The following is a 10976-nucleotide window of genomic DNA, read 5'->3' on the forward strand; positions in this document are numbered from 1 at the left end:
TCTCATAAAGCAACAAGATGGAAGATGAGAATGTTGAGCACACAGGACAGGAGGAAGCTGCTCCAGCAAACGAGATGCTTCAGCTTACAGAAGGACAGGGGGAAGCTGCCCCAGTAAATGAGACGTTGACTACCAGGTCTATAGCTGGCAATTCAAAATCAAGCTCAAACAAGTCATCTGCTAGCTTAGCTGTAGCTAAAGCACGAGCTAAAGTGATGGCTGCACGTGCCTGCACAGCCTTCGTTCAAAGAGAAAACGAACTACTATTAGAAAGGGCTCGGATGGATGCTGCTCTCGCTAAACTAAAACTGGATAAAGAGATTGCAGCAGCAGAGGCAGAGGTTGAGGCTCTCGAGTCTACAGTAGCAGAATTGGAAAGAGGCCCCAGAGACTCAAACATCGCATCTCTTCCAACACAATCTCCAGAGGAGAGAACCAGCGATTACGTTGAGTGCCACTCTAAAGCCACCTCTGATCCTATACTAATTGACTCAACACATCCTCCTCAGCCCCAGCAACGCAATCCTGCTGCCTTCAACAGCGCCGCTCCAGACCTCTCTAACATTGGCCTCAATAGGACCAAACCTCATATCTCAAGCAACAAGCCAGAGAGGCCAGATCCTGATGCTAAATCATACAGCTCCTACCTCATGAAGTCACATCAGCCATTCCAGTCCAATCTAAACAAACAAGCTCCTCGCACTCTCTATGCCAGCCATACAGAGTTTGGTGAAATAGCTACATTCCTCGCTCGACGTGAATTGCTGAGCTCTGGTCTTACCAAATTTGATGATCTACCTGAGAGCTACTGGGGATGGAAGTCAAGCTTCATAAATTCCACTAGAGGAACAGGACTTAACCAAAGTGAAGAGCTCGATCTGCTATCTAAATGGCTAGGCCCACAGTCTTCAGCACACGTCAAGAGGATCCGAGCCGTCCACATCAACGACCCAGCTCAAGGTCTGAGAATGGCATGGTCCCGTCTTGAGGAATGTTATGGAACATCAGAGATGATAGAGAAGGCTCTCTTAGACAGAGTGGAGAGGTTTCCAAAGATCACCAATAAGGATCCTCAGAAGCTAAGAGAGCTCGGTGACCTGCTACAGGAGCTAGTATCAGCGCAGAATGAGGGCACTTTACCTGGACTAGTCTACCTAGACACAGCGAGAGGCCTGAACCCCATAGTTGAGAAGTTGCCATTCAACCTCCAAGAAAAATGGATTACTCAAGGGAGTAATTACAAGCTACAATACAGGGTCCATTTTCCACCATTTGCTTTCTTTGCCGATTTCGTAAGCAGACAGGCTTCTATCCGCAACGACCCAAGTTTCTCTCTGTCATCTTCAGCTGCTACTGCAATGAAGCCAGACAACGCAGTGAAGACAAGCAGCTCAAGAAACTTCATCTCTTCGCACAAGACAGAGCTCTCTCCTACGTCTGACTCTGACACTACAGAGAGTCTCAGTGCTAGACCAGATGTCAGTAGCCAATGCCCTATCCACAAGAAGCCTCACCCTCTGAAATACTGCAGAGGCTTCAGGAGCAAGACCATAGAGGAACGCAGGGCATTTCTCAAAGAAGCTGGCATATGTTTCAGATGTTGTTCCTCAAGCAAACATCTTGCCAAAAACTGTAAAATCGCAGTCCAGTGTAAAGAATGCAAGAGTGACAGGCACATAGCTGCTCTGCATCCTGGACCAGCTCCTTGGAACAACCAGATCCCTGAGTCAGAGAACGGCGGGGAGAAGGGTGAGCCGTCTCTTACTGTGAAATCCCAGTGTACGTTGGTCTGTGGAGAGAACAACAGTCCACGTTCCTGTTCTAAAATATGTCTAATCACGGTGCATCCAAATGGAGAACCGCACAGGTCGGTGAGACTCTACGCTATTCTCGACGACCAGTCCAACCGGTCACTCGCCAGATCTGAGTTCTTTGACCTCTTTGACCTTAAAGGCACAGATGCTCTCTACACACTTCGGACGTGTGCCGGTCTAACTGAGATGTCTGGAAGGAGAGCCACGAGCTTCATTGCACAACCTTTGGATGGAAGTCTCAGCATAAATCTCCCGACTCTCATAGAGTGCAACTACATCCCTGAAGACAGGTCAGAGATCCCTACCCCTGAAGTGGCGAAACATCACCCTCACCTCAACTCCATTGCCAAGCACATTCCGCCCCTCAACCCAGAGGCTCAGATTCTACTTCTCCTTGGGCGTGACATCATACAGGTTCACAAGGTGAGAGACCAGCGCAATGGACCCAATAGCGCACCATATGCCCAACGCTTAGATCTCGGCTGGGTCATCATCGGTGAAGCCTGTCTAGGTGCGGCTCACAAACCCAAAGACGCAAGAGTGTACCATACTCAGGTTCTCGAGAACGGGCGCCACTCCTACTTCACACCCTGCCCGAACCATCTTACTCTGAAAGAGAAGCTCACCGAGAACAATCAAGGGTCTCGCACTCCCCACGACCAAAGCTCACGGCTTGCTTGTATTCCAGCTCCATGCTATGAAGAGGAACCCTTGGGAAGCAAGATCTTCCAGCGCACAGTGGATGATGACAAGGTTGCCCCTTCTATCGAGGACAAGCAGTTCATCAAGCTAATGGATAGAGAGATGTACATCAACGAGGGAAACAGCTGGGTAGCCCCACTTCCCTTCCGCACATCAAGATCACGTCTGCCTAACAACAGGGAGCAAGCTCTGAGTCGCTTTAACACTCTTTGTCGGACTCTTGAAAGGAAGCCTGATATGAAGCAACACTTCATCACCTTCATGCAACGGATCTTCGACCAAGAGCATGCGGAGCTGGCTCCACCTTTGGCAGAGGGAGAAGAGTGCTGGTACCTCCCCTCATTCGGAGTGTATCACCCTCACAAGCCGGGTCAAATCCGAGTCGTTTTTGACTCCAGCGCCAAACATCTGGGAGTGTCTCTCAATGATGTATTGCTGACCGGACCAGACCTGAACAATGGTTTGCTGGGAGTTCTGATGCGCTTTCGACGTGAGCAGTTTGCCATCACCGCAGACATCGAACAGATGTTCCATAGCTTTATCGTGAGGGAAGATCACAGGAACTTCCTCCGATTTCTATGGTTCAAGAACAACAACCCTATGGAGGAGGTTGTCGAATACCGAATGCGGGTCCACGTATTTGGCAACCGTCCCTCTCCAGCGGTAGCGACCTATGGCCTCAGACGAGCTGCTCTACTTGGAGAAGATGAGTTCGGCCATGCAGCAAGAGAGTTCGTACATAGAGAGTTCTATGTGGACGATGGCCTCAAATCTCTGCCCTCCATAACTGAAGCCGTGGATCTACTCAAAGCAGCTCGAGGTATGCTTGCCATGTCCAACCTACATCTCCACAAGATTGCCTCAAACTGTCCCGCAGTCATGCAAGCATTTCCAACATCTGAGTACGCCAAGGACTTGAAGGACCTCAACCTAGATGTTGACTCTCCTCCAGTGCAGCGCAGCCTAGGATTGAACTGGGACCTAGGCAACGATACGTTCACCTTCCGGGTCACCAGCAACAAGAAGCCTTTCACACGCAGAGGTGTGCTTGCTACTGTGAACAGTTTATTCGATCCGCTTGGTCTAGTGGCACCGATCTCCATACAAGGAAAGTTCCTCCTGAGGGAGCTCACTCACAATACCGTTGACTGGGACGAGCCCCTCCCAGCTGAGAAGGAAGCGGAGTGGATCGCTTGGAGAGATTCACTACAAGCCCTTGAACACTTTGAGACTCCTCGTCGCTACACAAGCACATCCATCTCTAACGCCCAGCGTGTGGAGCTGCACGTCTTTTCAGATGCTTCTGTGAAAGCCATCGCTGCAGTGGCCTACTTGAAGGTGTTGGATGACAGCGGAGAGGCCCATGTAGGATTTGTCATGGGAAAGGCCAAGCTGGCTCCTATGTCAGTCCATACAGTCCCACGGCTCGAGCTAGGAGCTGCAGTCCTAGCAGTTGAGATTGCGGAACTGGTGTCCAGAGAATTGGATGTCAAGATTGATGACGTGAGGTTTTACACCGACAGCAAGGTCGTGCTGGGTTACGTTAACAATGTTACCCGCAGGTTCTATGTGTATGTGACTAACAGAGTGGAACGCATCAGGAAGTCCTCGAGCCCTCAACAGTGGAACTACGTACCCACCAACCAGAATCCAGCGGATGTAGCAACAAGATCAGTACTTGCAATAATGCTCTCCAACACCAGCTGGCTCACCGGGCCCAAGTTCCTGATGCTACCCATGAAAGAAGACTCTCCTGTGGAAAAATCTTACGACCTCGTCGACCCGGACACTGACAATGAAGTTCGCTCTCACCTCACGGCATGTACCAACACAAACCTGGGCTCTCAGCGATTTGAGAGATTCTCAACATGGCAGTCTCTCACCAGAGCCATAGCCACTCTGACACACATCGCCGAGACCACCAGAGCCGAGACTAAAAAGCAGAACACAGAATGTAAAGGCTGGCATCAATGTTTGAAAGCTCACACTCCTGACAATCTGTCAAAAGCAAAGCAGATCATCATTGGATGCACCCAAAGCGAAGCATATCAGACAGAGATATCTTGTCTGAAGCAAGGGATGGACATCCCGAATAACAGTCCACTGAGGAAGTTGGATCCTGTCCTCGACGATGATGGACTCCTGAGAGTCGGGGGCCGGCTTCATCAGTCAACTCTCTCAGTAGAGGAGAAACACCCACTTATCATCCCTGGTCGCAGCCACATTGGCACTCTACTCATCAACTACTACCACGAGAGAGTCAAGCACCAAGGCCGGATCTTCACAGAGGGAGCTATACGCTCAGATGGGATTTGGATTGTTGGAGCGAAGAGATGCATCGCTAAACAGCTGCACAAGTGTGTCATATGTAACAAGCTCCGAGGTAAGACAGCCGAGCAAAAGATGGCTGACCTCCCTTCAGATCGGCTAAGCACAGAACCGCCCTTCACCAATGTAGGCATTGATGTATTTGGCCCTTGGAGCATTTCTACTCGACGCACCCGTGGGGGCGCTGCCAACAGCAAGAGGTGGGCAGTGATCTTCACCTGCCTCAGCGTGCGTGCTGTTCACATAGAACTGATCGAGGCCATGGATACTTCGAGCTTCATAAATGCTCTCCGTCGATTTCTGGCAATCCGAGGACCTGTGAAGCTGATCCGGTCAGACTGTGGCACAAATTTCAAGGGAGCCTGCAGAGAGCTGAATGTGCTCCTACAAGATGACAAGGAGTCCAACGTCTCCAGGTTCCTCAGCGAAGAAGGCTGCACATGGATCTTTAATCCACCCCATTCCTCCCACATGGGTGGCGTGTGGGAGCGGATGATTGGGGTCTCCAGGAGGATTCTGGATTCCATGCTGTCCCAAATCCAACCTTCTCATCTCACCCACGAAGTTCTGTCTACTCTCATGGCAGAAGTGTCTGCAATAATCAACGCCAGACCTCTGACTACCATCTCAACAGATGCTAATGCTCCATCGCTTCTTACTCCGACCATGATCCTTACCCAGACGGTCTGCAGTTCCCATCCTCCGCCAGGATGCTTCGTCGATGCAGATCTACACCGCCAGCAATGGAGAAGAGTCCAGCACTTGGCCAACACCTTTTGGGAGAGGTGGAGGCGCGAGTATCTCTCTTCACTCCAGATCCGTTCCAAGTGGCAGAAGACTCATCCCAACATCAAGGAAGGAGACCTGGTACTTCTTCGGGACACCCAGGTTAAGAGAAACCAGTGGCCTATGGCTTTGGTCACGAAAGCCTTTCCTGCAAGCGATGGTAAGGTCAGGAAGTTGGATCTCAAGGTCGCCAGAGGTGGGACCTCCAAGACTTTCCTCCGCCCCATCACTGAGGTGGTGGTGCTCCTGTCCCCCTAGGGGTACAAAGACTCTAACTTAACCTAACTGTGTTTAGTCTTTAATAGTGGTATTGCGTTCAATCCCAGACGGGGAGTGTAACGTTACAGGCATTTTACATGCTTTCTTTCTGTTTTACTGTTTCTCTAGCACCGCCTATAGGCCATTATGTGAATGTCGCCTGCTATTTTGTTAGTTAGATGGATGGATTCTCATTGGCTGTTAAAGGTCACATGGGTTGTCAGCCACATGTTCAGAGCAGCCATTTCTCACATGTTCAGAGCAGCCATTTTCTACCTGAAAACTGACAAGGGAAAAGCATGATTCAGGACTACTTCTTTCTTCATTCACCTGTGTAAACCTTGGAGAAGCTTTGTCTGTGAGTAGTTTGATTCATTTATGTTGTTAGTAATTATTTCTGCTCATATTTCAAACTATTTGATTGCATTGTATTGATAGCCATTTTTGTATCATTTACAGTTTCACACTCAACCTGTACTCAACTCGACCTCACAGTGCTGTATCTTCTTCTTCATGATTAAAACGGATGTACAAGTGCACGTTGATATCTCACTTAACGCTCCTTCGTCATTATTGAAGATACCCAGTGCTACTTCAGTCAAGTTATTCAAGAGTGTTTAGCTATCTGGTGATGTGTGCATCGCTACGTGCTCAGGTGCCAGAACAGATACAGTAAGTACAATGAGACACTTTCAGGGGATGTAATGATAAATCAGTGCACAGATACAAAAAGGTAACAAAGGACATAATTGGTCTGTCAGTAAAGGTAACAAAGGACATAATATTGGTCTGTCAGTAACTCAAGTGAGCTATCACCTAGCTACCTAACTAGATACTTGATTAATTAGGTATAATAGGTAACATATTTTAATATAGGTGGATGAAAAATAACTTGTTTCAGACGTCCTCCTGCTTGAAGGTAGCATTGCACACGACAGGTCGCACTGGTGCTGTTTCCATTGAACAGACTTTTTCTGATGCGGGAGGCTTTGTGGATTGGATTGTTCGATTGGAAGGGTTGTAAGATATCATGGGATATACTAACCCACCAAAGGTACCATTGTATGGCCAAAAACGGGTACCTACAGTAGAAAGGTTGCAAATTCAGTAAACTTACTGTCTGTATGTATCAAATTGGTTTCAGACAGCCTAATTACAACTTCCTACCTAGATATGCCACCAATATAGCTCGTTCACTTGAGAATCAGACACAACCAATGTATTTGTTACTGCAATACAAAATGCTTAGCTGACTGTATAAGTCACCTGAGGCCTATGTTATACTCTGTTCACCTGGAAAACACTGGGCTTCAAAATGCAACAGCCTGATTACCAACTGGTCTCACCTGGAAAATCACTTCAATCATGTGTCAGAGTGTGCTAAATGATCCAATTTGTGTTTAGAGTTTTGCCAAAATGTGATTTAGATATTTGAGTGATAAGAATGGAATTGTACTTTGAGTTTAGCAGTTTGCAGTCATGTTGTTGATACATGGGCTTCAAGTTTTCAGAATTGTGTGCGTAGTCCCATACAATGGAGAAAAACTAACTCTTGACTCTTGGAAATTTGAATGTCCCCTCAGGAGGACAGGTGGTGTATTAAGAGGACATTTTAACGTCCCCTCAGGAGGACAGATGTTTTAATGCCCCCTCAGGAGGACAGGTGGTGTATTAAGAGGATGTTTTAATGCCCCTTCAGGAGGACAGATGCAGTTTAATGTCTCCTCAGGGGGACAGATTGTGTATTAAGAGGATGTTTTAATGTCCCGTCAGGAGGACAGCTGGTGTATTAAGAGGACGTTTTAATGTCCCCTCAGGAGGACAGCTGGTGTATTAAGAGGATGTTTTAATGTCCCCTCAGGAGGACAGATGGTGGCCGTTCGACGTGTCCGGGCGGACTGTGCTGCTGTTGCTGCTGTGGCCGCTGGTGGCCCAGGGCCTGGTCGTCCTGCTGAGGAAAGCCCAAAGGCCGAGTCGCATCTCTTCGTGAAGCCCCGCCCCCGACCAAGCCCTGCTCCAAGTTACATTTCTACAAGGAGAACGGACTAACACCATTGTGAATTCATAGGAAGGGTTTCCTCAGCCTTAAGAGAAAAGACAGAAGATGTGCACCGCAGAGAGAGAGGATTTCACCCACTTGTTCTGAATGGAGCTGTCTGCTCGGAGAGAAATGTCGGCTTCTGTTGAGAAGCTCAGGTTCAGGAAATGATTTGTCTTCCTCACTAAGGCCGAAGATGTACTTGCTGTTGGCTGTGCATTTGTGTGCCCACTCTGCATTTATACACATCCTCCAAATGTACACTACGCGTATGCTCCAAAAGATGCAGGGTGGATGCAGGATACACGAGGCAGCCATCATCCGCACGTGAACGCCCAGTTAAAAGCAAGTAGCTTATATCTCCGCAGAACACGAATGAATCTTAATTTAAATTATTCAACTCGATTATGCACCTCACTCCCACTTCTTTTGGGGGTCGTAACAAGTGTATGTTCCATTTACTGTTTTACCTGCATAAGCTCAATTTTCCCTGATATTATACAGGATATTGTCTATTCATATTCCCTGGTATTATACAGAATCTTGTCTATTCATATTCGGGATATGAACGCCCAAACAAACTATCTTAAGTATGACCTCAGGGTTTCCGACGCAAGTATGAAAAGTATGGAATTTGATTTTAGTATTTTCTAGGTCTGGAAAAGTATGGAAAAATATTTGTTTCCAGACTTGTCTATTGTGACTATCTGACTATTCATTTTTCTAAATAATACAATTCTGAATTTAGACCAAATCAATTGATATGTATAATATAATATACATGTTAACAGTTGGATTTTAAAACTAATTTAATTAGTTACATAATAAACATCTAGCTGTGTTCCCAACCCAGTCTCACTCCCGGAGAGTCGCAACACGCATGTCCTGATATCACCGGGTAGTTCCCGGACCATCATTTTTTCTCTAGTATGGACCGGGATGACCACGCCCCGAACCCATTTGATTGGTCGCCGCCAGTGTTGGGGGTAACTCATTACAAAAGTAACATATTACATGTAATATATTACTTTTAGTAAATTATTACTTATAGGATTTCAGTAATATTATACCAGTTACTTTGTCAAGTAACTCAAGTTACGAATTGAGTTTTTTTTTTATCAAAGCACCTATTTAAATAAAGATACAATCATTTCCTAATCAAACCGTGTGTTTTTATGCAAATAACCACTATAGATGATGACGATAACAGGAAAAGAATAACATTTAGAATTTTGGATTGTTTACACTCACTGACTTCAAGGCGGTTGAAATTATTTTTCCGGATGGTTCCGGGGTGGCGATGTCATTCTGCTGCTGCTGCTGTTATTTTGGTGAAAGTAATGCAAAAGTAGTGTAATACTAAGTAATGAGTTACTCTACACAGACAGTAATATTGTAAAGTAACGTATTACTTTCAAATGAAAGTAACTATAATATGTAGTATATTACATTTTGAAAGTAACTTGCCCAACACTGGTCGCCGCAACTGCTTCCTGAAAGTGTGCAAGTAAAAACAAATTTGGTTAAGATTAGGGTTAGGGTGTGCTCGTGCTCGGTCCTGCTTTCTAGTAGGAAATTTGTTGTCTCACTATGGAGGATGTTCTTCATTCAATCAGAAAGTGAATTAAATCATGAAGTCGTGGTGCGAACGCATAGGTCACTTTAAAAGCCACCATCTAAAATGTCTGCTCGACCAAAACTGTGAAAGGTACTGGTTCTGAGCGGGCGTCGTCCATACAGTACGTAATGTTTGCTTGCTGTGAGTGTTGAGGTACAGTTCTGTATTGGCTCTGGTTGACACTTGTCATCTACTGTATATCTAGATTTGTAGATCAAGTCAAAAAAAAATCTGGCACATCCAGAACACTCACTTTGTGTGGTTACATGTGAAATGACAAGTGTAACCGTAGCCAGTGTGGTTGAGAGAACTATTTTCACAACTGTTAATATGAACAACCATGTCTTATAATGAAGCAGGAGCTCAAATTAAAATATATTTAATAGAAGGTTGAACTGTGTCCCTGAAATCTGTAGCAGTCATCCGAAATAGTCCTGGTTCGTGGCAAGCAAAATCACACAAGTCCATATCAAAAACAAATAATTTAATATATTATGTATATGTATATAATATATATACACGGGTTAACTTAACAAGGCTTTGTACAACTGTTACAAAATTGGTCCACGCACAATCACCCATGTACATACATGTATAGTACATGGACAAGGGCACAGATAGACAAAGGGACAGACTGAGTCTAGGTATGATACGAACGTGGAGTCTGGTTGGAGGACAGTGGTTGGCAGTACAGTTTGGTTCGCCTCCATTTTGTTTTTTCAGACTCCGCTGGTTCAAATGCATCAGGACAGAAAAGAAACAAAATATCGAAAATGGAAAAAATAAAATAACACTCAGGTAAGACTTTAGGGTTTTGAGAAAGTTATTTTGAGAGTACAGAGGTGTGTCCAAACCACACCCGCTTCCAACTGCTCCCATGACAATACTATCGTAATACTGATATTATTGTATCGACCAGAGCGTATCTGATCCACTAAGTGCTAAGGTTCCTTCTTATTAATTAAACCAGGATCCAACTGGTAAAAAAATAATTTTGGCATGTTTTTAAATAGCTGCCTGAGACATGTTGCTGCTCCTGTGATGGAGGTTCTGAAGAAACAGGTATGCTAGACTCTAGCATACCTGTTTCTAGCAGCTAGAGTACCATCACAAATCTGGGGGCCCCACACACACACACACACACACAAGGAAGTACAATAGATTTGTTTTAAACAAGTAGGGTTTGCATATTTATGACTAGACATATCATTTCTAGCTTCGCACACTCATTTCTAGTGTCGAAGCTCATGCACGGTTGAGCAATTGTGCCCCGCATGCGGAGTGGAGCCCCGCCGCCTTATTAAAGTGGTGAGATATGGACCCCATGCGGTTCGATATTCTTTTGTCCAAGGAAGCTTTGGCATTATGCCCAACGTGAGCCACATTGCCAAGAGAGAAAAGTGTGTTTTGCCCTGGATCACTAACGTTCCCT

The 10976-nt window shown here is 45.9% G+C and overlaps 1 protein-coding gene across 1 annotated transcript in view; it reads left to right on the forward strand.

Moving 5' to 3' along the window:
- The window catches only part of acbd4 (acyl-CoA binding domain containing 4), a 28210-nt gene extending 18519 nt beyond the window's left edge, over positions 1 to 9691 (forward strand). Inside the window, exon 11 of the mRNA XM_083634543.1 lies at positions 7750 to 9691. Within this exon, the coding sequence (XP_083490669.1) occupies positions 7750 to 7878 (129 nt within the window). The 3' untranslated portion in view covers positions 7879 to 9691. The remainder of the gene's footprint in view (positions 1 to 7749) is intronic.
- Positions 9692 to 10976: the final 1285 nt, after the last annotated feature.

Source organism: Poromitra crassiceps (assembly GCF_964638095.1).
Source record: "Poromitra crassiceps genome assembly, chromosome: 4".
In the NCBI taxonomy this organism is placed as follows: domain Eukaryota; kingdom Metazoa; phylum Chordata; class Actinopteri; order Beryciformes; family Melamphaidae; genus Poromitra; species Poromitra crassiceps.